General features: G+C 32.1%; 3 protein-coding genes across 10 annotated transcripts in view; 1 reads left to right on the forward strand and 2 right to left on the reverse strand.

The window, feature by feature from the left end:
• The window catches only part of LOC128177340 (eukaryotic translation initiation factor 3 subunit K-like), a 33,486-nt gene extending 32,907 nt beyond the window's left edge, over nucleotides 1–579 (reverse strand). The window contains exon 1 of the mRNA XM_052844027.1: nucleotides 427–579. Coding sequence (XP_052699987.1) covers nucleotides 427–479 — 53 coding nt within the window. The 5' untranslated portion in view covers nucleotides 480–579. The remainder of the gene's footprint in view (nucleotides 1–426) is intronic.
• A 190-nt stretch (nucleotides 580–769) lies between these two features.
• On the forward strand, nucleotides 770–4,522 carry LOC128177341 (tetratricopeptide repeat protein 9C-like). Its single transcript, XM_052844028.1, has 3 exons — nucleotides 770–1,085; nucleotides 3,187–3,360; nucleotides 4,039–4,522. The coding sequence occupies exons 1-3, from the start codon at nucleotides 818–820 to the stop codon at nucleotides 4,242–4,244; spliced, it is 648 nt and encodes a 215-aa protein (XP_052699988.1). The 5' UTR covers nucleotides 770–817; the 3' UTR covers nucleotides 4,245–4,522.
• On the reverse strand, nucleotides 4,480–27,324 carry LOC128177318 (centrosomal protein of 128 kDa-like). 8 transcript variants are annotated; one of them, XM_052843986.1, is made up of 34 exons: nucleotides 27,275–27,324; nucleotides 26,740–26,937; nucleotides 26,354–26,421; nucleotides 22,041–22,127; nucleotides 21,519–21,596; nucleotides 20,737–20,775; nucleotides 20,301–20,321; nucleotides 19,467–19,654; nucleotides 17,570–17,642; nucleotides 17,112–17,225; nucleotides 15,857–15,946; nucleotides 15,570–15,644; nucleotides 15,337–15,454; nucleotides 15,051–15,214; nucleotides 14,446–14,711; nucleotides 14,065–14,239; nucleotides 13,711–13,830; nucleotides 13,297–13,428; nucleotides 12,840–12,914; nucleotides 11,626–11,712; nucleotides 11,255–11,314; nucleotides 11,028–11,114; nucleotides 10,736–10,833; nucleotides 10,437–10,503; nucleotides 10,190–10,204; nucleotides 9,745–9,804; nucleotides 8,429–8,457; nucleotides 8,173–8,320; nucleotides 7,984–8,043; nucleotides 7,627–7,798; nucleotides 7,428–7,477; nucleotides 6,970–7,086; nucleotides 6,428–6,535; nucleotides 4,480–6,288 (listed from the first exon to the last, which is right to left on the reverse strand). In XM_052843986.1, the coding sequence occupies exons 3-34, from the start codon at nucleotides 26,390–26,392 to the stop codon at nucleotides 6,151–6,153; spliced, it is 3,150 nt and encodes a 1,049-aa protein (XP_052699946.1). In that variant the 5' UTR covers nucleotides 26,393–26,421; nucleotides 26,740–26,937; nucleotides 27,275–27,324; the 3' UTR covers nucleotides 4,480–6,150. The 8 variants fall into 8 exon arrangements, with proteins under 8 accessions (XP_052699946.1, XP_052699948.1, XP_052699953.1 ...); XM_052843988.1 differs by lacking the exons at nucleotides 20,737–20,775; nucleotides 27,275–27,324; XM_052843993.1 differs by lacking the exons at nucleotides 12,840–12,914; nucleotides 27,275–27,324.
• Between the last annotated feature and the right edge of the window lie 123 nt (nucleotides 27,325–27,447).

Genomic DNA, 27,447 nt, shown 5'->3' on the forward strand with positions numbered 1-27,447 from the left:
TAAAAATTGCCATGATTACAGGGAACTACTGGGACGATTAAAACGATGCATTACTGGTCCGATTTACTGACGCCAAAAAAATCCGTTGAATGAATGTGCAACTAGTCCGAATTTTCTATTCACACACGCCTTGCCGGTAGAGCTCGCTTCGCGCCGGCGCTGCGCGCCGGCGAGCTGCGCTCGCTATAAAGGAGATTGTGGCAAGAAACATTTCTGAAAACACTCCAAGCATTTTCTGTACTGTAGCTGACACTAGCTGTACTCATTTAATGTTAACCTTATTGTATTTTGACAGATTATTGTCAAACATACTGTGTGTAATTGTACTGTTGTTGGGTGTTATGACTACACACAAGGAAACTTTCTTTACTTTCCTCTGAACTAACATCTAAGTTACAATTCAGTAAGTCGTCTTAATTACAGTACCTGTCTATTCCTTTCAATAAAGCAGCAACATTAGCTCTCATTGCTTCTGCCATCTTTCTATTTTTTGTAGAGCCGGTGACATGTGCGAGATCTCTATCAAATGTACGCTTATTATTTGTAGAGAATTTCTCTTTTGCATCAAGCGTTTAAAAGACACAAGTAATGTCGTAAAATGTGTATTGTCAGTCGACTTTCTATCATTTTATATGATACATTTATTTCTTAACATTATTAATGATAATAAACTTTAGATATTTGACATAAAATATATAGGCCTCTATCAAATCATTCTCATAACATTTTTATAAAAAAAAATTTATGGCATGAATTACGACAACCGAAAGTAATTTATAAACAAAATAGGTGCCTACATACTTTATAAAGTTGCAACATGGCAAAAGCAGTACAAAAACCGTTAGATGAAGATATGATAGCATCAGCAGAAAGATTCAAAATGGAGGGAAATGAATTCTTTAAGACTAAAAACACGAAAAAGGCAATGGGAAAGTATCACAGGGCAATTTTGCAACTGAAAGGAGTGGGGTCGGATGAAAAGATGGGTGCTCTCTTAGGAGCAGATATTCAACCAAAAAAGCTATCAGCAGACATGGAGGAAAAGTTTATCAAATTGAAAACGGATTGCTATAATAACTTAGCGGGTATTTAAATATAATTATGTTAATGTGTATGATACGTCTATACATCACAGGTCCAGCACAATCTCTTGATCATGTCGATTAAGCTATATAGAGTGATTAGTTATATAGCTTGATGAAGTTATTCTTAAAGAGGCATTTTTCTAGTTATATGAGAAATATTTTAATGTGATAAATGCTGGTTGAGCATTTGGCTTAGTGGTCATTGGTGGTCAGTAACCCCAAGGTTGCTGGTTCAAGTCCTGCTGTGGTTATTTGATGCTGTGTCTTGTGTCCTTAGACAAGGCACTCAATCTATATTGTCTTAGTCCACCTAACTGCAATCGGGCACATGAACCAGGTCATGCTAGAGGATTAACCTGTGATGGACTGCCCTGGTGTTGCATCCGAGGGAGTTAATGACTTTTTAAGTACTTTAACATATGAACTGGTCATATTATATGTCTAATGGCTCAGAGAAAAAATTAGCTTCAACCTAAACAACACTCATTTTGGGATATTTTTTCTTTTATCTTTCTAATGAATGAAAACTGACAGAACATGTTTTACTTTTATCTTAAATTAATATACTGTGGTTTCATCAATATTCGTTGAATACCAATTTTCGTGGATTTCGTTGTTAAGTTGATCAACAAAATTAAATGTTCATTGAAGTTCAATTTCAACGAACATTTTGTATTGATAGGATCATTGGCCACGAAATTACGTATCCTTGAAACTATGGTTTTCATAAAATCCACGAAAATTGATACCCACGAAAATTTATGAAACCACAGTATTCCAAGACTTCGAAAGTCTACAGTCACCCACCTTTTATAAATGGTCTAAAATGGATCTTTATCAGTTTAAATGGCATCACAGCATTCAAAGAGCTCCCACTTTTCAATATAGCTTGTTCTCCGTTGAACATCACATAAAGTGAGTCCCACATTAATATTGATTTGATTTGAACATATTTAATTATGCAAATATACATTTACATATAAGGATTAGGCAGCAGGCAATGCCTATGTAAGTCTTCTCCATATTAATATTCTCCACATTAATATTGAAACACTGCAATGACTACAGACTTTTAAAAAATCACAGTTGTCCATACCCTGATTGAAATAGCACAATCTTATTTTTTGATAAACTGACTAAAAAGTTCTCTTGACATTGCAATATATGTATATATATATTAATTTTGTATTTACCATAGTTAGTTTAAAAAATTATAGTTTTATAACAGTTGTGGTTTTAATTGAATGTCAATAAAGCTTAAGAGAATATGGCAGAGATGATAGAAAATGAAAACAAAGTACTGAAGTACTGACGGGAGTTGATTTTATCTATTATCATTTATTTTAAAATCAACTTATCTTGTGTGGTAATTAGTCTCTAGTCTGTATTTAATTATGCACTTTTTTATAATATGAATTTTTATAAGAATTTTCTGACAAGAATTTAGAGAAACTCCATATGAATCATGTTGTGTAATATTTAAAGATAGATTTCAAACTATGTATTAGTAATCGAAACAATTCTAAAAATTGTATTGATCCAAGTACTATTGATATCGAACTCTAGCCTCATTCAACCAGATGCTCAGCTGTCTCCGTTAATCTCTGACAAGCAAGAGAGCCTCTCTGTTTGTCGGAGATTTACGGAGACAGCCGAGCGTTTGGTTGAACTAGACTATATTAAACTCTGGCGTAGGAATACATGAGACTAAAAAAATATCTAAATTGTTCGTATTATATAAAATCTGACTATTTTCAAAGTGTTTATAGATAAGTTTCCTTAAAAAACAATGCTTCAGCATACATTAGATGGAATTTTTCTATTATTTTCAAGAACTAAGATTTGTCAGCGGTAATGATTTGTGCTTATAGGTCCAAACACTGTTTCACTTTCAGTTTGCCAGAGTAACTGCATAGGAGAGTTGATTAAAATCAACACCCAAAAATTGGGATGTTGAGCTCCATGTGCTTCATGCATCAATATAACTTCTAAATTTTCTTTCTTTATTCTTAGTGTATAATTGCATACATGTAAACCACATAAAATTATTGTAGTGTGTGCTTGACCATCATCTTTCTATCTTTCTTTTCTCTATCTTCAGCTTGTTTGCTTCAGGAGAAAGAGCCAAACTACAGCAAAATAGTTGAATATTGTGAGGAGGTTCTTCTTGTTTCTCCAGTGAATGCTAAAGCCCACCACAGGAAGGGTGTAGCCTTGTATCACTTAACCAACTATGAAGAATCCATGTCATCACTTTTGAAGGCAGATCAGTCAGGTAAAATTATGATTTGTTCAACTGCATGTACAGGCATTTATGATTACTTAATAATGTTGGGCTTATGTACATGCAAAATATCTTTTCCTTAATTATATTAATAATACTCATGATTTTCCCTTTCTGTACTCTCAGTCTCTCATGTATTGTTGGGATCCTGTTGTGTGTCTCCACTGTCTTGGTTTTCTTACTATCAGTAGATGAGACCATGCAACAGGGTTTTAAACAATATCTAAGACTTCAAATATGGTTCTCAGAATTGTTTATGACTTTTACTAAGATACGATTACTGAAAACCAACTTTTATTCATGACAACTTTATATTGTGATTAACCCAAGATATACTACATGTACCTGGTAGTTTGCGGCGACTACTTTTTGTGACCTAACCTTAAACACGTTTTATTTTTACAATCATATGACAAGGACTGGTCTGCGGTGAGAAATATTCGCAATGAGGAGGCTCAAGCAAACCTCGAGAATGTTTCCCACGTGCAAATAAAAGTTGGTTTAAAGTACATGTATTATCCTACTTGTGTATTGTATCTCCATTTAAGGCAAGTAGATGAAAATTGAAACCATAGAATGCACTTGATAGAAAAATTATCTCTCAACAGATTAATAAAAGTCAAACTACATATTACCCATGCTCATTGCAAAATCATTTCTCTTTTCTAGATTCATCGACCAAAAAGTATATTCAGATGTGCAAAAAAGAAATAGAAAAACAGGACATTAAACTCCAAGCTACTTATAAAGCCATGTTTGGTGGATCATCAAAATCTAAAAGTGACAATGTTAACAATGTCAGCGTCAATTCCGATCATTTATCATCAGGGGATGCGCCATCAAATGGAATCTCTGATATCAATGAGACAAGCTGAAGTATTGTGTACATACGTGATTATTATAAAAAAATACTTGCTATTCGGCTATTTGCAATACATGTATTTGGGACCATTCCACCTTTTATCAGGGTGATGATTGAACACTGTATAAGTAAATGTTGTTCAAGCCAAAGATGTTTCTTTAGAAACTATTTATTCAGTCATGTAATTTGCAAAAGAATTGTTTGATGCTGTTGTCAAGTTTGAAAAAAAAAGATCAAAGCAAGCTTGAATTTCTATGTCATTTTATTCATAAATAAATAAATGACAATTTGGATTTGATTTTTCAATGAAATAATTTTATCACAAATTATTTGCTCACACTACTTTCATTCCACACTGAATACATGATGTAAAAAAACTTGTTGCTGCTGGAATTGTAATACATGTACTCTATTAATCAAAATAAGTAAGACTGGCTGCAGAAATTAAACTCTTGTACATAGTTGTTTTCCTTGTACATTGAACATGTGCTTGTATGTTTTTGTTTGGTTTTTTAAGGGTGTATCATGTTAAAACTGAGACAATTGTCAAACTTTGTGTTAAAAATTTTGAGACAGCATCCTTACAAGAACTTTACCCTTTTAAGGCCCCTGTTTTTCCAAATCATCTCAATTACTGTACAAGAAACAAAAATATGTGGAAATGGTAAAAAAAAATTTAAAATCAATGAAAATCTAATTGATATCATAGATGCAGAGTAATACAAACTTATATATATATATAAAAGGCATGACTTCAAATCTAGAGTTCAAATCTTCAGATGTAATTAAATAAGTGTATATGAAAATATAATATCCATAAAATAAATATAAAGTATATTCTTTTGAAGTAAAAGTTTTTCTAATAATATAATGTTAAAAAAAAAAATTCAGATCTCTTCTAACATACTTGTAAATGTACAAAATTAATGTATTTTTTGTACACATGTACCTAAAGTTGATCAATTGGAATGAAACAAGTCCATACATACATAGGCAGAACTGAGTGAAAATGCATGAATTTCACATACATGTACCGTACATTATTAAAACATGTCCACATATATTTACATGTTCATTTAGTCTTCTACAAAACTTCTTAAAGATGAAAGATATATATATTTTTAAAAAAATTATCTTTATCAAAACAAAAATATTTCGACAACACATCCAATACAAAATGACATGTTCACTTACAACGTAAAATTTTCATGGCAATGTAATTGTGTACCAATAAGTAGAATACATGTAAATGCATTTATCACAGACAATAATATGGTCACAAACAACTACAAAAGTATTGCCATAGGCTACGAACTTGTGTATCTATACACAAAATGCACCTCTGAATGGATTTGCAACAAGAAGTTAAAACATAGAAAAATTGGATTTCGATTGGTGTATTGGTTACATTTAAATTTCATTGCAAAAGACAACGAAAAACACCATAATTTATAATAAAAACAACCTGAAGTTTGTGCACTGCATTTCCAAATGTAAAATAAAACAATATTTTTTTCTTTCATTGAAACATGAAAATTTCAACCCCAAACATTCTTTCTTGTAAGTCCTGTGTATTTCAAAGCACTTTATACACATTTACTATTTACATAATACTTGAACTACTAAAAAAAAAAATTCTACAAACACTTGTAAACAATTAACAATAAATAAACATGTAGTATTTACAGACCATAAAGTGAAAAACTAAGAATTTCTCATAAAGCTCTGTACATACAAATTGTATGTACTATGCAAACAGCTCAATGCCTTTAAAGGAATGCTATCATTGTTCTTGGCATGGAAGGAAGAAATTTTTTTTATCATGAAAAAAAAAATTGACCTGGTTGACAAACAGGTAAACGTGTTGGTAGAGATGTGGAGAGAGGGACTAGACCTGAAACAATCGTCGTAAGTTAATACTAGCACACCACCATCCGTCGCCCGGGGCTCTTTGACCTTGACCTTGAACGGACAGGCGGGCCGTCTTGAATACGGACATGATTTTTCCTCCGTGGTGATTTACGTAAATTGTGCATGTTTTTCTCAATTTCTTCGATCTGGAATTTAAAGGAGGAAAGAATTTTTGAAACATTCATGCAAAAAGTAAAGTTGGGATTGGAATTGACAACAGGAGTATACAAAAGAGTTACTTAATCCCATTTCTAGACAATATTTAACTGTAAAGTAAAGACAAACCTTGTCTCCATAGAAATTTGCTGTTTTGAGTTCAGTCTGTAGGGCTCTCATTGTCTCTTGTAGCTTGACATATCTCTGCTCAATTCTTGCCTTCTCTTCTTGCACCCCCTGTTAATTTTACCATATGAAAGATTGTAAGCACATGTATATATATGTTTGCAATAGCATCAAGACATCAAGTTTCCCTATATGTACATGTACATTGTATTAAACATCTGAATCAGTAGGCTTAAAGAGATTATTGTATGACTCAGGACTAACAATAATATCATCTTGCTATGGGACTGAACACTTAATGCAAAAATAGATGGAGAGATTGAAATCAGTACAAATTTTGTGAAAAGTTCTGCATATAAATAGATCGAAACAAATATTATGGACCAGTCATCTTTTCTGTAATAGCCTTTTGTTCTAAATTTTCTTAGCAAAGAAATTAGAAAGAAACAATCCTATTTGAGACTGCTGAACAGAGACATTTTTTAACTTTGCAGGATGCTTTTTGATTACAATTACTGGGCACTGTGTCTGAGAAGACAACTCACCCTCAGCTCTTCGATTTCCTCAATCACATGCTTGCTATCCATGGCTTGCTGTCTCAGTAGTTCATCCTCTCGAATTTTGCGAAGCTCCAGTTCATCAGTTAAGTCCAAAATCTGAGTCTGTAAATTATATTTATACAGATTCATGTTTTCATTTACATTCAAGTATGGGTATAATAAGATGACAGTTTCCAAAGAAATTGATATTTTAAAAAAAAAATTTTTATACATGTGTGTGTGTGTGCGTGTGTGGGGGCTTTAAATTCCTAATATCAATTTCATTTTCAGAATTAGAGGATATTACCGCACAAGACAAAGAGCAATGAAGGCTTTGATATATCTAAATGAATTTTCTATTTTGTATTTACATCTGGTAAAGAGTGATACTTTGTTATTTTCCCATGGAATAGACTAACATGTACATGTTTGTTTTTATGGACACAAGTTAGTTTGCAACTTACCTGCAGTTTTTCCACACAATGGACATTTTCAACTTCCCTATGACTTAGTTCTGATACAAAAAAATTAAAAAGATTAACAAACATATGAATGTACAGAATAAAGGAAGCAATTAACATCTGTTATAATTCTCAAAAACAGAGGATTCTCATTTTCCAAAAATCTATGAAATATTGTAACCACATATATGTTAAAACCTACCATGCTTGACCGATGAAAGTTCATCCAGAACATTATCTCGTTTGGCTAATTCAGACATGAGAAAATGGCGATCTGATTCATTGCAGGACAAAGCTTCCTGCAAATCTTTCTTCAAGGCATGCTCCATCTTAATTCTGTCTCGAACTTCCCCTCGTAACCATTTCATTTTGGCCTGAAAAGTAAGGACAGTCATTCTCATTGTTGGAAACATTTTATGAGTTTTGGTAATATTTATTACACTTTTACAATTCAATGTTACCCTTCTCTATTTTTTTTTATATGGGAGGGAGGGGGAGTTGAGTTGGTTCATCACACAAAAGGACATATTTGCCAAGAATCAACAAGGATTACTCATACCTTAATTTCTTGGAGAGCTGTTGAGGGTCCATTCGAAGTACCTTTGCATGACGCTATTGTCTGTAAAAGTAAAAAAGAAACAAAACTTCATTAATGATCTGCAGTAAATCTGAAAAACACATTTTTATCATAATCAATGCAATGTTTAAATTTCAATGCAAATTTTATTGTTCTCCAATCCAATGTTACCTTCTGCTTCTCTTTAGATCCTGATGCTGCAATTTCCATTAATGCATCAACTTCTGCCACCATCTCGTGAATGAGTCCTTCAAAGTTGGCTTGGAAGCGTTTGCTGTCATTTCTAGCTTTGAGAAGTTCTTCCTCAACATTCTTAACTCTAAAAATGTATTCCAAATTTACAGGTGTATATTTATATGTATTAACCTAACGACATTGCTATAACCCAAAATAAAAGTTTAAGTAACAGAGAAAAGATTTTTCTCACCTTGATAAATCTGTTTCCGCCATCTGTGTCTGTAAAAGAGATCAAAAGAAAACTTAAACATACAGCAGACAACACTCAGTTTATTACGTTGTTTACGAACATGTCAAGATACTGTACAAAATGTTTAGATATGCGATGCCATATATATCTGCAATGGTAATCATAACTTTGTACATCTGATTTCAAATAAATAAACTACATTTCCATTCTACATGAAGTCAGTATTAGGCATGACATCACTGACACTACACTTCAACCAACAATTCAAAGATCTTATTACAATTCACAGCATTTTGAGATGTTCCATGCATTACAAGTATAACAGCTAGAATTCAATCAATATTAGTTCAAACTCTCTAAGATGCTCTAACAGTGAGTACATGTTCACAACTTCCTTCATAGACTAGCATCTATCCTCTGGTATCTATATCACACTCCCATGCTCTGAATATTGACTTCTACTTGCAGTACTCTCAGTGCTTTGATTCTTGCCCCCAATAAAAAGCTCCCCCTTTGCAGGGCTTCACATCTTATTAATATAAGCGGATAATAAGTCATACACGTTGGTAAAACGATTTTATCTTCATTAATGTTTCAAATAATATGATTCATGTGTGTGTTTGTGTACACCAGAACCCGAAAAAAGAATAAAATTGTTTATTTCCATTTTTCCCAGCACAATATATAAGCAATGTCACCAACTCCTATGATAAGAAAAAGTCTCTTTTGATCACAACCAAAAGTCAGAAAGAAAATCTTAAATGACTCTGACGGACTAACATGATTACACAAATTTCAGTTTGATTAAATTGTTTCATATGAGGAACAATTCTAGAATTTGTCATTTTATATAAAATCAACTTCCAGATATAAAAATAAATTGGTACTACACAAAGAGGTTGAAGGAATTTGGTTGTTGTAAAATTGGAAGACTACAGAGTATTAGTGCATAAAGTAAAAATTTATCATATTTTTTAAAGGAAAAGAAACTGTGAAAATAAAACTTTTATTTCTACTTAAATCTACGGATTAAAAAAAATACATTATTTTTATATTCCTACACATATTTCTAAGACAGTTAATTAAAAAAAAAATTTATTCTCAAAATTCTTCTTCCAAAAAAAAAAAAAAAAAAAAAAAAAAAAGATGTAAAATGTCACAATCTACATGTCGGTGAGAGTGAACTATAGGATGAAATGATAATTGCAGTAAAAAAAAAATAATAAAAGCAGTTGCAAAACAAATAGAAAACATCACGCAGTGTGTTTAACTATTTTTTCATTTCTCTTTTGCATGCAAACCAGCTTAGGACCTACAGTTTTCTTTCGCTGCAACTTTATGCAAGGTCTAGGCGACCTGCTGCGGGCTCGCTTTTCCTACAAGCCAGAAAGAGTACAGACGTCTTTACACCCCAAGCAAAAGTACAATCAGACTCCATCTCAACAATTCACACAGAGAGAAAAAAAAACAATAGAAGTAAACTTAAGTCTGCTAAATTCACGAATCTTTCATTGCTCTTAATTAAATCTATGCAGATGTGTTAAAAATTAGCTAAAAAAAATATGAACAACATGAAGAGTGAAGCTCTGATATTTTCTTACGTATGAAAAATGAAATATTTGTTGCAGCATGAATGCAAAAACAAGTCACAATAGTTTACACATGTAGTAGAAAAAAAAAAAAATTAAAATCATGCTATTAGATTCACTAGATAAATCTATTTTGATAACAAGGGGGAGAAAAGCTTCTATTCCAACTTACTTTCTTTATGAAGAACTATCACACAGAGAAAAACAACCAAGTTAAATAAAAAAATATATAAAATAAATATGAGATTCAACAAAATAAGTTAAAACTTCATAAATTGCATGTACTGTTATGTCACCCAGCTACTGAGAAAATGTAAATGAAACCGTGATTTTATAATGAAGGCATGCATATAAATGTTTATGTACATGTAGATTGAAATAGAAATACATACAGTGCATATATTCACATCATTCCTTACCTGAGTTTCAAATTCTTCTCTAGCCATCTCCAGTCTTCTAGCCAACTTTTGGTTGTCCTCTTCACTCCTGTAAATCAAATAATGATACATGAATTTTGATAATCCAATCTACACCTTTAGCTAATAAGCTATTACAAAAGTACCATTGTTTATTGTTTACAAATCTTTCATTCTTTTAATAGTGACATAATTGTAAAATTTAATATTTCAACAGAGTTAACTTCCACATTCTCAGAAGGAATCTAAATGTATCATAACACAATCAATACACAGGTACATTTTTGGGACTGATTTCCTACCTTGCTATTTCCTGTGCCAATCTATCCACTTCCTGTCGGAACTTTTCTTCATTGCGTTTGGAGATTTTATGTGCCGACTTCTCTTCAGAGAGCTCCATCTAAAAATATTTTCTTTACATTGACAAATCCTGGATGGAAATAGTCTTTAAGCTTCGTTGACTCAATGTATTTAGTTTGTACAAACTTGAATATTCACATAAGTGAACATCTTCCGTCTAAAACCATTATCTAACTATGATGAATTGGTAAAATTTGTACATCAACTTAGTTGTTGTTAAAGATGTATATGTACCTTTAGAGCCTGAATTGTAGCCTCATACTCTGCATGACTTCTCTTCATCTTCCTCTGTATATCTTGCATAACATGGGCCTCTCTAACCTGAAAGAAAATCAAAGGAGAGTTAGAACTGATTTCTGAACAAGAAAGTAATTTCGAGCGAAGTTATACAACAGAATAATTGCCATATAGATGTTTATTGCTATAGCTGATCAACAAAAGAAATACACTTTCCTCCTTACCTTGGCTTCGTTTAATTCACGCTTCACTGCCTCCAGAGCAACATGATGATTTTCCCTCTCCTATAAGGATATGTGAACCATTATATACAATATTTTATAAATCACACACAATTCATTAGAAGATACTGACGTCATTCATTTGTTAAAATATGTACAATGTGTACTGTACAATGTAATTAATTACATACCGGTAATTATATTTTCAAAATATGTTTACCAGTATAAAAGCACCTTTTAATTAATTGAGTTGTCTAAGTGACAAATATGTGTACCGACATAGCATTATATGTACTTGTATTGATAGTCAAAGTTTATCATTAACTTAAAATTGAGGCTAGACTATATAGTATTGTACAGGTACCAGTACTCACATCATTGAGTTGCCTTTGATACATCTTTGACTCCTCTCTTGCTGCCTTTTCTCTGTGCTGAAGTTCTATAAAATTTTGTCTCATATCCTAAAAAAAAGAACAATACATGCATATTTAAAAAAAAAGAATGCAATTCTAGCTGATTTCTTTACATAATCATATATCATCATTCTACTTAATATAGACATCAATCCCCAAAGAAAACTCTGTTGTAATGCATTATTTAATGTTTAATGATAAGTGGAGTTTCAAAATCATAGACAATTCCAAAAAGTATTTTCTCATTATCATTAGTTCTTCATCTATCATAAATAACTTAAACAGATCTAAAGTTTACATATAGATATATACAAATGTACACGTACATGCAAAGAATATATATACATATGACTGGAGTGCTAATCTGGTACAGTACTGCTCTACTTGCAATAAACTGTGTTAACAACCAGCTACTGAACATGTATTTGGCAGAACTCTCACAATATTTTTTCTTTGATATGAAAAAATGTTTATCTAAGAAGTTTTTATTTTTCATTTTTTTTTAATTAAAAAAATTTTTCACAAAGTAGAGAATTGTTACCAGTCTAAACATATCTCATCCCACCTTTAAAACTGCATTTATATTGAAATACACTGACAGAAAAAGGATAGAAACACACAAAAAGACAAGGCAACAAAATGTTTAGTAAATTTCCACACACGCAATCAACAATTAGAAATGAAAACATGCCATCTTTATAAGATGCCATTGCTGCTATTAAATTAAGCCTCCTTAATACTATTACGATTAATTTGAGAAAAAGCTTTGTAAAATAAGTACTAGAGCTACATTCATTTTAATTTACAGTATATATATATACAGTGTATATAGTAATCAAATATGGTAAACAGCATGCATAATTGGTCTATATAGAAGTTATCTTGAGTGTACAGAGAGTTTCTTCTTTTCCATCACAGTCCAACAAAAAAAGATTCTAATTAACTTAATATAATTTTATAGGGGTCTTCTTTTTTAATCATTCAACTGTTTTTATTTTTTGCTTGATTATTGGCGATAATAAGGGGATTAATAAGGTACCTGGAGTGAAAATAAACTAGATGGTAAAGAAGAAACACAAGCAGAGACATATATAACAATTATATATGTCTCCATTAAGAAGTTACGATAGTTAGAAGTGAAGAGCACTGTCACTGAAGAGAACTACAATAATTACATGGATTTTGCCGTTTGATTCAGAAAACTTAGCTGCGATATCCGCCTTAATAGCGCTCATTTCCTTCAACTCTTGCTGCAATGAATATGTGACACATACAGAATGGAGGATAAAAATGTTATACATGTATATGTTTGACCAATTAATCCAGTTGAAAATGAAGTGAACAAATGTTTGATAAAACCATATATTACATTCTTCAATCCGAAAGATGTGAAGTGCAATTATATGTACATTGCATGATTTATATTAGTCAAATCTTTCCAATACTCAATTATTTGAGTACCACAAAAAATCCCTATTCTAATTTGTGCCTCTACAATCTTTACTGTCCACCATAATTAAGCAACACACTACCAATAAGTGCCCTAATGATAACTTTTTTCTTTTAAAAAACCCCCCAATGTTTTTACCACCTAGCCAATCAAAACATGTGTAACAGAAATCTTTTACAAACCTGCAGCTGATTGGCTTGATCCTGAGCCAACATATGAGCTGCTTCTATAGAGGAGAACTTATCTTCCAGTTTGTTCTTGTCGTCTGTCACCATTGACAAGCGTGATGAGACTGTGTGTAGTTCATTTTCAAGCTGCAAGAAGAGCATTATATCTTTTGAATAATACATCAAAAACGGGCAATACTTCAAAAGTCTTTCTCACAAAAAAATAAATCTTCTACCAGATAATTTCCAATACAATTTATTGGACAGCCTTCTCTCATTCCCATTTCAGTCAAAATCCAATACAACAAAAATTTCATCAGAAATACGTTAAAACATATGTACACCCGATACTTTTAGATCCTCTTATTACATATTAAGCACTCATAATGCCATTGCCTCTGTTATTGCCTGTCTAACTAGGTCACTTACCCTGTCGGCTACCGTTCTGACATCCCTGAGTTCCCTGTCTAAATCCATCCTCACCGACTTCAGCTCATTGATTTCCACATCCTTAAGTCGAAGCTGCTCATCCTGGGCTGCCCTGACAGCCTGTAAATAAAAAAAAAAAATTTAATCTTTCATAAGTGTCTATTGCTTTTATCGTAATTCAAATCTAGGGTTTTGAATTTTTTAAATACTATCTGATTTAACTTTAACCTAAACATGTTCAATTAGAACAGATGAGTTAAATATGAAAATATTAACCTGGTGTATTAAACACGCTTACATAAAAGAAAATTTAAAAGTAAAGAGGTAATTAAATGCCATTTCAAAAATACTTACCAAAGCATCTCCCAGCTCGCGTTTCATGTTCTCCATCTGTATCCCTGTGTGATGGAGGTTCTGTCGGTGACCTTCGACCTCTTTCACCAGCTGTTCATTCCTCTGCATCAGCTGATTAGCACCATGTTTGTGTCTGTCCACCTCACGCTCCAACTGCTTGACCTTCAACTTCCACCTGGTAAGTCAAGGTCATAATTGAGAAACATGTTTCAAAAATATTTCCAAGTACAGTACATGTATATAATCTAAATGTCAACCCTCAACCCTCCCCCTTTTGTCCAAAAAGAATTGTCGCAATTAAAGATTAAAACCAGCATGTTTCTGTATTTCACGTAAATAAATTTTTTCATTTAAAGATGACATATTTTAAGTTCAACTTACTGTCTGACAGTCTCCTGGGCACGACCTTTGAACTCGTCTCTCTTTCTCTCCATTTCCTGCAGGGCCTGCTGGGTACTTCGGAGTTCATTGGAAACTCTGTCTAACTCTTTGTTACAGTCCTTGAACCTCTGGGCCGTGTCGTCAAACTGTGCGATTAACTGTCCTTTCTGTCGTTCCGATTCATCATATTTATCAGACACTTCCTTGAGCTGCGTGATCAACTTGGCTGTCTGCTTTTCTCTGTTTTCTAAGTCCTTTGTTAATGTCTGAAAAAAAGAAGAATGTAAAAATATTGTCATATATCGAATTTAAATAACTTACCATATTTTGACATTTCACTTTCCTTTATGAGTAATTGAGTATATCTATTTAGTTTCTGTCTTCTTTTGTATGACACATGAACTTGAGTAACACATAAAAGCCTTAGCTCATACACTGACTGATGTACCACAAAGCAGCTTCAAACTATTCAAAAAGTTCAGTTGAGTACACTTCTTTTTATAATTTTTAAAAGAGAACCGCATTAACAAAGGCATTCCCTCTGAGAATGATTCTCAATCTTAATGAACTCAATTTGTACAGATTTTAGTGCCAATTTCGCCTACCTCTATATGATCAGAGAGTTGAGCTCTCTGTCTTTCACTTCGCTCTATTCCACGACGAAGTTCCTCTGCTTCGCTGCTAGCACTAATCGCCCGAGACAACTGACCCCTCAAGTCTGAGATTTCTCTCTCCATGGCTTTCCTTTCTCTGTCTTTATCTTCCTCCACTAAAGGGAAAGATTTAATAAAGTAGAAATAAAGAATATATGTATGCAGATTGAAATCTTATGTTTGTCATTTATTGGTAATCTATAGCAACAGTGTCCATTAAGCAGATATCAAAACTTACCTGAACGCTTTCTACGTCTTTCTCTGAGTTCTTCTTCGTAATGCTTTTCTTCCATTTGCAACTTCACACGAGCCCTTTCCTGCTCCATGCGATTTAGTTGATTTCTTAATTCTTCAACCTAAATTATCAAACATTTATGATAAATATATAACGCTGCAAGATTTGAGTGGTCTTTTTTTGCATAGAGTTTTATAACTATAAAGAAGTAAGATTCTTTTTTAATTTTTGTTTACCTGGTTTTGAAGAGCTGATTTTCCTCCTTCACTTTGATCCAGTTTTCTTTTCAAAACCTCCAGATCTGACTCGATCTAAAAACAATGTTAATCTTAAACAGTCTTTCAAGATGTTGAAAAACAAATGAACAAATTTACAATCAACTCTAAACAGGATCAGATACATTTCATTTGCTTAAATGAATTTCCATTATAGTAACATTTTCAATAAACCCCTTTTCCAGAAAAGCACAGTGCCCAAGCTTTTGAAAAAAAAATACCCATTCCTATAGAGTGCTCCCCCTTACCCTGTGTTTTTGTGCCTCCTGCTGGATATACTGACTTCGAATTCTCTCGTCTGCTGCAGACTGCTGTAGGTGATGGTGCTCCCGTAAAGCCTACATTTATATAGAGTACGTAACACATTGTATAAAAGCACACAGTGATACCAAAAAACACTATATCCCTTATAAAATAAGTGAAGATGTTTTCATTAACCAATACTTGTATTTATTAAACCAAAACCAGCAAAGCAAACATTTGTTAAAAAATTTACATAGATGTGTTTGCCAACCTGCAAGAAAATAATTTTTTTTACTAGATTCACCCCTGCGAATGTGTTCGGAATGTTTTCTTCATCGTTGCTAAGTATGTAATAAATCCAGAGGTGCTCGAATGAAAGTTCACGAGACTTCACCAAGATTTGTTCAGTTCCTGTGAAATTTCGAGCGGAAGTATAAGTGTTCGGATTATATTCTCAAAATACGTAAGTACTGGTCGTTTTTCATATCGTATCCTACTTTGGTTTATGTTAAAACATGAAATTCTTTTAATAAGTTCGTCTTATTTCACCATTTAGGGTTTTTTTATATTAAACGTTAATATTTAGAACAGAGTTATCGTTCGTGTTCAACCACGTGTTGTGTGGTTGAAAATATAAACATTGCGTGCCTTAATAAAATCATATCCATGTTTGATGCTTGTGGTGTGCAATACCATGTTTTAAAAAAAATAATGGATGTCTGTTTTGCATAAAAACTTAGTATATCGAGTCATTTTCAAGGAACATTCTGCATAAAATTGTATAGTCTGTTTTACTATTGATGCTATTACTAGGTCAGGCGCGGATCGAAAATTAATCCTTAGGGGGGATCTCTACCTAGCATGTTAATTGTTGCAACAGGTGACAAAAACTATTTTTTGTATTGTCACATTTATTTCTAGAACACATTTTATTCACCAATTAATAAAGATAAAGTTTAAAATCAATAAACCTCTAGATTTAATATCTGACTACTATAGTACCTATAGATTCTATGAACTAGACTATAAACACGAGGTACGATTTTTACTGCGAAACTGAAAGGGTCAAATAAAAGCACGTGGTCTAAAATTTAAATGACAATAACATTCGCAGGGGTGAGATTGATATTAAAACATGAATTTATTCAAACTTTGTTTGAAACGAGTCACTTTTGACCATGATGCAGTAAAAAAAATTTTTGTCAATGGTTGATTTGTTTGCAAACAAAGCTCTGATTTGCCATTTGATTGTGCACTCACATGTCGAAGGTCAGTAGATAGATTTGCCAACTCATCGTAACGATCTCCGAAATGTCGATCAGCCCTCATATCATTCTGTATGGCAGCCAGACGACTCTCAACTCTCATTGCAACCTTCACAACAGTTTACAAAATCTTAATATTAAATGCTATTTGGTGTTAAATAAATTTTGTTATTTCTGCTGTTACTCTATATCTCAGTGTTGTATTTAAACTTTAGGACCGGGTATGTACAATTTACTTATACAAAAGTAACATTTTACATGAGGAGAGGTAGTCTCAAATACACAAACTTGTCACAATTGCATGATTACTCAAAAAAAGATATGTATAAAACTATACAGTCAAATCCATGTGAGTTTACCATGATATGAAGGTATAACATTTATTCATATATAATTTTAAATTTAATTAACTGATAACTTTTGAGTGAGAAAAAAGAAGAAACAACATCTTACAGGGTCTGACTGTGGCAGTCTCCTCAGGTTTTCGGAAATCTCTTTCATGGTTCTTCTGGTATCAGCGTCATATCTTTGCAATAAAAATAAACACAAAAATGAACATGATTTCTTAAAGATATACGTACATTAAATGTATGGATGAAATGTAAATTTGACTGAAATCAGCTGTCCTGGCACAGTGCCAGTATACATGAGTAAGGCCTAAAAAAAAAGTTGTGTGTTTAGGGTAACCCGACCTAACCTACCAAAAATGCCCCGATCCTACCATTTTTAGATGTCTATTTTTATCCGATTGTGAATTTTATATTATTTCTATTAAAGACCCTGTTTTAAATATGACACAAACAAACATTCTTAGGATTCATGCAGAACAAAATATGATAAAATTTAAAAAAATCCCTACCTACCTAACCTAATTTTTTCATCAGTGTTACCCTAAACACACAACTTTTTTTTATAGGCCTAATAATGTATCAGTAAGATCAGCTGATTTTGATTAAATTGTACATATGAAATATTTTCTAGAATAAAACTCTTAAATAATTATTCACCTCCTAATTTACATTTACATATGTACTGTGGAGACAATTTCAAAGTAATAAATGATTGTGAATTGAAATCAAAGTACTGAAGAACTGATGGGAGTTGATTTTGTCGATGTTTATTTATTTTAAAATCAATGATATGTTATTTTGCATGACAAGAACATAAAGTTTCTAATTTGAATTATGCACTATTTTATAATATGAATTTTTGACTTTTTCGACAAGAATGTCGAGAAACCCCCATATGAATCATGTTAAATGATATTTAAAGATAAAATTAATTCAATCAAACTATATATGTATCAGTGATAGAAATATTTCTCGTAAATTGTATGGATCCAAGCAATATTGAACTCTATTCTCGTTCAACCAAACGCTCGGCTGACACCGTAAATCTTCGACAAGGATTTAGGGAGACCGCCGAGCGTCGAGTTGAACGAGACTTACGGGCGCGCTTGATTAAGCTTAACTTGCTGTTATATATACACCGGTGTAAAAATTTTGTATTGTATATAAAGTCCACTTCAATAGTGTAGTGTACATGGTGTAGGGAAGTTAAGAATGAATATGAAAGAAAAGGGTGCAGTTTTAACAAAGAATCTGCTGTTCTGCGACAATTAATTGGTTTTTTGTGATATAAATGCAATAAAATAAACACACTTTTCAAATTTAATTGCTTTATACAAACGACCACTTTTATGCGACTTTTAATCCGTTACATTACTTAAAATCATTTTCCAAGTTTCCATCATAATATTCGTCCGCCGTATTGATTCAGTGCTACACCCAACAACACATGCCCCTGACTCGGTGTAAAAAAGCTACACTTTTGCACTTGATTTACAAAAGTGTACACGGTGTACACCTTTTGGTAAAATCAAGCGCGCCCTATTGAACTCTGGCGTAGGAATACATACGACTACAAAAAATATTTAAATTGTTTGTACCATTTAAAATCTGACTATTTTCAAGGTATTTATAAATAAGTTTCCTTGAAAAACAATGCTTAAGCACACATTACATCGAATTCATCAATTATTTTCAAGAACTAAGTCTTGTCAGCAGCAATGATTTGTGCTGAGGTCCAAACAATGTTTCACTTTTGTTTTGTCTGAGTGACTGCATAGGAGAGTTGATTAAAATCAACTCCCAAAAATAAGTCTAATATGTTGGTGTTTTAATTCTGGTCTATAATTTAAACAAAAATTAAAATATGGAAAAGGATATGTGGAGAGGGGGAATGAAAAATTGATTTCACATGAAGATAAAATTTTACAGTATGAGCAATGTAATGTTAAGAAATATTGATAGACTAAAAACTTCAAGGAGAAGGGTGTAATGGAATTTACCTGTCTCTTCTATCCACTTCTTTATTAAACTGGCCCCTGAGTTCAAACTGATCGGTGGACAAATCGCGGACTGAACTGTTCAAGTCGTGAAGTTCTCTGTTCATGTCATCTGCGAACCTGACCGTCGAGCGTCTAGAACGTCGCCGTCGTCTGCTGGGAGAGGGGGAGCCTTCATACTCACTGTCACTCTAGTAAGTTAAACGTTCATTTTCATTAACATTAAAGAAAATAGAATATTGTTACACATGGACTTGAGGTAGAGATTTACAAATTAATGTGGTTTCAAATTCTACAATATTTTACCATAGTGGTAATAAGTATTTTCAACATTTGTGGAAGGATATAATATTATTGGAAACTTTCATCAAACTTTCATCATGTATATAACAGAATTAACTAAAAGTTAGTGAAAATTTCCATAATCATGCATATTCAAATTTGCTGATTTATAATGAGGCATGCATGAAATTCATGGAAAGTTTTTTTCAGATTTATCATACCGGTATTGCCTTTTGAGATTTTTATAAAATTGTTTTTGAATTTCATGAGAAAGCACAATTAATGTCTAGGTGACATTGCCCTCCCTCATTGCATTAACCAGATAACATTATACACCTTAAAGGTACTGATTAGTAACGAACGGCATGCATTGACCTGTCAGTTAGGAATTTAAATGAGGGTTAATCAAAATATCCTTCAGAAATCAACTTTCTCTTGAGTCAACCCTGACTTGAGTAAACAAAATTTGTGAAAAACAAGCATGCAGGAATTCAGTTGGTTTAAATCAACTTTAATCCAGGGGCAAGAAGATAGTGCCAAAATTTGAATAGTCACCTTCGATGCATATTTTTCTTCCTGTCAAGGGAGTTCAGAAATCTTTATTATAGCTGAATAAAAGCTATGATGAGGTTATAATATCAATGATAAATTTTGAATGCATTATGGTGCTGATAGGAATTTTTCTTTTTTTTTAAAGAATTTTTACTATGCACCCTGACATCAGAAGAATTTCAAAGTTTATGAAATTCTATCCATCAGATTTAGAGTTAATCTATTTCCAGATTGATTTAATCAAACAAACCTTTAAAAATTGTGAATTAAACCTCCATGGTGTTTTTATCACACTAAGATAACTACAAGTTTACGTATTCAAATATTTGGCATAAAATTTTGGAGAAAAAAAAGATTGGGATAGGGAAAAAAACTTTTCTTCAATTTCCTCCCCATAATGGTTAACCATGGGGAATCTAACAGATAAATGAACATATACCTCTTTTCTCTCACTGTTATTTTGTCTTTCTTCCTCTAGCTACACAATGACAATTCAAAGTTTGGAGGAAAAAAAATGGGTACTGAGTTAAGACATGTTTAAATTTACAAACTTCGCCAACAAAATGATTCTGATTACAGAGTTTAGAACTCAATTAACCAAGTGTAAATAAAATACAATCATTATTTAAATCCCCTCACTATCAAATCTGCCGTGCCCTTCATTGTTGTGCTTTTCTTTTCCATTTTAGAGGGTTATCACAAAATTCTTCAGGAAATAAATGGAAGATCACAAAGACCCAGCGATTCAACACTTGTGCTTGTTAAATCAACCCTGATTGCTCACATACATGACACAATAGATATTTAGTAAATTGTTCCTATTTTTCACACAATATTGTCCGTTGCAATTACCGATGCTTCTTGTAGGTACGAGCATGCAGTTTAAATGCATAGATTAATTTCAGTAAACTGTACAAATAATGGGTTTCCAATCAGAAGATTTATAATTGCAGTGCCTCCCATAAAACATCCATTTACCCTTTGGATTTAAATTACAATCTAACTTCTTTTTTCTCCCCCCATTTTTTGAATGCTTTGAATTAATGTTCAATCAACATAAGCAAACTCATTCATTTCAAACACTCTTTAGTCTAGAGTTTTGTTTGCAAGTGCCCATAAACTCATCTCTAAAATAATGTGAAAATTAACACCAAAGATTTTTTTTTTTTGAAATGCAATATTTTGAAGGAGATTCCTTGATAAGAAGACATTTTTTTTTACCTCATAATGTCTGTGACCAGGACCTCTGAGTTGTTCCTCGTGTAACTGAGCACGAGTTCTCGCCACGTCTTCTCTCAACTGAAAACAAAAGAACAGAAGATCATAAATATCTTAATGTCACATTTATCTGTAAAAAAAGAGAATAATTATAGTCTTTCATATCAAATATAGCCCATTTTGCATTGATGGCCTTCAGATTTCAGTGACATAAACAACATAGATCTTTATAATGGGTTTGTGGCTTCAAATTTTTTACATCATATCAAATAAACTGTTTTTGCAGAAAAATAATAGTCCAAATAGAAGACGGTAAAAAACTCTCAATTTCTGCATGCAAATGCAACGAATAAATATCAAATTAAGCGGACATTAGCTTCTGAAAAGAAGAACAAATAACCCATTGTACTCATCATTTTAATCAAATGACAGCCGTTTCCCTGCTCCTGAAAATTTATAGCGTGTCTATGATGATCAAATGATGATCAAAGACTCTGATTCAGAAGATTTGACACTGGAACTCACCCTATCAACTGCACTGCGCTGGTCTCTAGTGACATCACGATAGTCATCTAGCATGTGGTCCAAGGAACGCAAGTTTCTGGTGGTACCCTAAAATCCACATAAACATCAATCAAAATATTATGCATATAAAGTGGTATCACATTAAACCCTTAGCTTTATGACTCTATAGAGTCTTCTTGTCCTTACATATCCTTTTAGACTTTGCAAATAAATTTTTAATGTTTTAATATTTCTAACAAACTAATGCGTTCACAGACTTGGAGTGAAATTTTCATCATTAATTCAACAAAGTCCAGAATTTCATTGGGGTTTTTTTCTTCAACATATTCATTTCTTTATCTTCAATTTTCAACAAAACTGTTGTCCTCAGTTTTATGGCATTTATATATTTGAATTTGAACAAATCAAATTAATAAGATAATTTTAAAAGCATCCAAATTATATTGTAACTTAAATACATCTTGGTTTTGTGAGAATGACTGAAGTACAAATTGATGGATTTAAAAGACATAAAACTATCATAAAGATTTTATCATTTTTAGAATACAAAACTGCAAAAAGTCTCAAATTTTACAACTGCTTTTGCAAAGAGCATATAATCACCTTGATTTACGTTAAAAGTAAAATGAGCTACTGAGGTTCTGTGAAATGCAAATCAAAGATTAATTCTTTTTTCAGTTTCCTTTATACCTAATTCAAAAATCAGGCCCATGCGGGCAAAAACCCAGTCCTCTTTTTCCATTAATAATTTCATACAGGTACTTCAAAATAAATTGAAATATAGAGGAATCTTAAAACTAAACATTGTTATGTTTTGCTCAACATTACCGGTATATCAAAATCAAAGCAAAAGGATCGTAAAAATTCAAAAATCAATTTTTCCTTGTTCATATCAATTTGCGCAAAATTACAAAATCAACAATGTCTGAACCCTGGAAGTGGTCTTTCCATGGCTGTTTACATTTGGATTCAAAATTTACGATACCTCCATATCACTATCAATAAAATTGAAACTACCATGTAAACAAGTTAATCGCCATTTCAAACATGCCAAAAACACAGTAAAAACTCCTATATATTCAACCTGTATATTTACATATCACTTCAGATGTAAGGTGCAGAATCAAATTAAATTAGCAGCCAAGGATACCCTAGCTATAGCTGCCTCCGATAACGTAGGGTGCTTGGATGAGTTTCATTGCACCCTCAATATGACAAGCAGACCATAAAAAACTCTCAATTGATGCCTCCTTTGACAGCACTAACATGGATTAGACCACACCGGATTATCTTAATGATATGATAATCCCCCTGTCTCATGAATCATCCCAATCTTTGGCAATTCATTCTTTGATCAACATTTGATATGAAAGCTGTTTTGTTCATTTTTTGTGTCATAAAACACTATGGAGAAACTCTCTATATAAACATGTTAAAGAATTTCAATAAACATGATAAAAAGATATTAAATTTTGGGGATTAACGGTGACTTAGGTTATCCTAATATCAAGAGTTCACTTCATTATGACTCTTCGGTTTCTTGAGGTGTGAAAATAAATCTTATTCAACAGAAATTGATATGCATTAAAAATGAATATATTTTGAACATTGCATCTAAGTGTTTATCCTTTGATATAATATGAGAAACTTTTTCACAAGAACATCTACAAACATGTTTTCTACCATAGACACTGACTGGGGTTCAGATCTATATAATGACAAACTTGAGAAAAGTTACCAAATTGATACTGCATGTCTTTAGGCACAGTTCCACTTTGAAATTTTATCTATATTTAATTATATATCTAATTGGGTTTTTATTTCAGAAAATGTATTTCTACGAACAAAAAAAAAAAAAGGGTATGAATTATCATCAACAATTTGGCACAATGGTTTTAACAAGATGAACACCATTTCTTAATGACGTGCTCTATACACCACTTTTTGATGACACAGTACGCAACAAGTAAATCTGGAAGAATGTAATTTCCGTACTGGCTGATTTCAACTGAGGCGAACTGTATGGGGACCGTTCTTTTGAAAAATCAGATAATTTGATAATTGGAAAATTCATTATTTACATGAAAGGTGGTATGGGGCACCTTTAAGTTGTGTCAAATTTTTTATCGAAATACAGTTAAACTTTGAAATCTCGAACAATGATATCTCAAATACAATGCATATGTCGAAATGATTTTGTAAGTCCCAACCACTTATTTTTTAAGTATTTTACTTCGATATCTCGAATACCCAGATATGTGGAACTATTTAAACAGTCCCATCTAGTTCAAGATAAGGAAGTTTGACTGTAAACAATAATATCAAGTATAATTTTATATATAGTTTCTTTCCCATCATTGTCATCTTACAGCGTAGCGCACAGTGGGTCAGAGGGTTCACTACGGACCTGTAAGTCATGATTTCGAATTCCGCTGGGAGTCTTAAAATTTTTGCCTTTTCAAAATTTTCTAAAACATATTTTTTTGTTAAATTTGCTAAATACAATTCAATGCCCTAAACATTGTAAACAATTATGCTAATTCTGGCTGAATAGTACTTGTTCATGAAACACACGAAAGTTTTGCAGTCCTTGCTGAGAACTTATTTATATACCGGTACATGTACATATTACACAGAGTGTCTTTGTCTTAGTATACTTGAAACGCTGTCAATACACATGAAGTTGAATTTGCTTATTTATGCTGTATTTCTTAATGAATGAGGAATAACAAAATAACAATCAATACATAATATTTTTTGGTATACAACAATCGGGACACATTCATAGGTTTAAGCATTTAAAAAAGATACTTGAAAAAATCAAACTGATCGAGATAAGGTGATATCAAATCAGAACACTTGAAGGTCTCCAACTTAAAATCTACAAATTTCCCCCATGACATCTTTTATAACAAAAAGGTATGCAAAAAAGCGAATAATACAATACATGTATTAAAAAAAAGATATGTTTTTATTAATACATGTACAATTCAATGCCTTCGAACATTGTAAACAATTATGCTAATTCTGGCTGAATAGTACATGTTCATGATTCATGAAACACATGAAAGTTTTGCAATCCCCGTTGAGTACTTATTTCTATACATGATTCTCATTCTGTATATATTACACACAGTTTCTTTGTTCTTAGTATGCTTGAAATGCTGTCAATACACATGTAGGTGAATTTGCATGCCACATATGTGGCAGCTTTTGCATAGAGAAAAACAGACAGAAGGATAGACATGACATAATAAATAATGCTGCATTAATGCCCCTAATTTTTTATATACAGGGGCTTAAAAATACACTTAACTGGTTCATAAAATATGCCCCCAAAAATGATCACTGCATGAAAGCTCATAATAATTGATGGCCTGATAGGAGAAGGGGTTGAGTAGTAAATTTTAGATTTGGAAGTGTTCTGTCAATCTGTGGGGAGCACTTGCCATTTGGGCCTTTTATTCTAAAGTCTTCTGTACAAACATGATAAACATGTATATTGGTCGAGTGTAAATGTGAAAACTAAACTTTCAATCGACCATTAAAATTCCAGTTGAAATCCAAAGTAAGTGGGGTATAGTGGAAAAAATAAATTTCTAAAACTGCCTAATTTACTATGCTAAACTACCTCTTATATACATGCCATGTACTATACGGTAGATCAAATTCAGATTCAGTATTCCACCTATTCATGTACTTATTGCAACTATCTTACCTTAATTGTTATTTGTTAGTAAATTTATATTTGTTCAAAATTTATCTATTGAAGCTGTCTTACTCATGTTTAATACTTATAACTATATAATATAAATATCTAAGTCAATATATGTAAGTTAAACAAAATTTTATCACATAAAAGGCAAGCTTTTTTACAAGATTGGGGCTACTGGTTGTCTAAAGTGGATGGGACATTTCTAGGGTACTTATATCATAATTCAAAAAAAGTTACTTATAATTTCTGCTAATTGAACATGTTGAATGAGTTAATTTTTCCAATAAAGATTTCTCCCAGAATTAAAGAAAATATATTTAGATATACAATATAAATACCTAAACTTGCTATACATATTCATGATTATTATCAAAATTTAATTGATAGCAATTAAGACCATAGACCTAACATAGCATTTTTCGAAGTATGTGCCCATAATGGTTGTCTAAATTAGATTTCCCAAAATGATGCATTTTTCCAAATCTTTATGGCCCCTGTCCCATTCATAAAAAGCAGTGTGAGAGCCCTAGCTGTAAGATGTGCCCACTGCACTGAAATGGTCATAAAGTGTAATATCTAGTCTGATAATTCCACCTACCTGAAGATTTTCATTAATCCGGTGTATTCTGTCAACCATTGTTCACCATGGAAAATTGCAATTAAGGCCTAAAATCCAAAGACAAATGAAATGAAATGAATTATATAAACCTATGTACTGTAACCTTATATTGCATATATTGCAGTGCAAAATAGTATAAATCGACAATGATAATTATTAATATCAATAAAATTAATAAATATAAGTCTATCTACACATGTATACGATAAGTGAAATAATCACTTGGTATAAACACAGCTAAAATTGTCAGAAGTACACTTAATTTGAAGTAATGAATGCACAACAAATATCATAAGAGTTCTGTCATTTGTTGAGGCTTGCATGATAGTTGGCAGTTTGAGTGTACTACAGATAGTGTTACTTACTGCATAGAAATTGTTGGTGCTTCAATCCAATGCATTAATCCACAGAAAATGTTATCATGTTCAAGTAAAATCTACATCTTCATCATGTACAACTGCAGACAAGACAGGAAATCGTTCTAATCTTTTCTGTCCTCGTCTGACATACTGTTTTCCTTAGGAACTGTGTCACATAAAATGCAGGTCCATGCATGCCAAAATCTGGAGGTAAAAATAATCCCGCACCGTTAATTGATCAATTATTAAATGATTGTTCTTATAGATGGTTAATCGAGGGTTTTGAGTAAAAATTTAAACCTAAATTATTAACAGAAGGCAATTAAAGAAAAAAAATGAAAATAATAGATCCAGATACTGCAGGACAAAGGGAGACAATAGAATATTGTTTGTTGTTTTTTTTTTTTTAAGAAATACCGGAATACCGGTTGCTATTTTTTATACATTGTTATTCACATCGTTTTAAGAAATTAATAAATGTGACATATTTTTACTATTTTACATTTGCAGATTATGAATTCAACCAGGTGAATACACACACTTGTAAATAAACGAGTTCTGACTTGTCCATTTTCAAAACATGCGCCATTTTTATTTTGACGCTTCAACATAAAATTCAAACCGTACGCGTTATTCAAAATTCGGAATTTTATATCATAGGCCTGACGCAAATCTATTTATTTCGTTTACTAGAATTTTTTTTTTTTTTGTACA

The sequence above is a fragment of the Crassostrea angulata genome, chromosome 3 (genome assembly GCF_025612915.1).
Source record: "Crassostrea angulata isolate pt1a10 chromosome 3, ASM2561291v2, whole genome shotgun sequence".
Classification (NCBI taxonomy): Eukaryota; Metazoa; Mollusca; class Bivalvia; order Ostreida; family Ostreidae; genus Magallana; species Magallana angulata.

Coding starts and splice junctions, on each gene's coding strand:
- LOC128177341 (XM_052844028.1), top strand. CDS start 818: ATGGCAAAAGCAGTACAAAAACCGTTAGATGAAGATATGATAGCATCA. Junction 1,086..3,186: donor TTGCTATAATAACTTAGCGG/GTATTTAAATAT, acceptor CTCTATCTTCAG/CTTGTTTGCTTCAGGAGAAA. Junction 3,361..4,038: donor TTTGAAGGCAGATCAGTCAG/GTAAAATTATGA, acceptor TCTCTTTTCTAG/ATTCATCGACCAAAAAGTAT.
- LOC128177318 (XM_052843986.1), bottom strand. CDS start 26,392: ATGGTTGACAGAATACACCGGATTAATGAAAATCTTCAG. Junction 14,712..15,050: donor AACTCTCTGATCATATAGAG/GTAGGCGAAATT, acceptor TCTTTTTTTCAG/ACATTAACAAAGGACTTAGA. Junction 8,458..9,744: donor AGTTGCAGCGAAAGAAAACT/GTAGGTCCTAAG, acceptor TCTCTTTTACAG/ACACAGATGGCGGAAACAGA.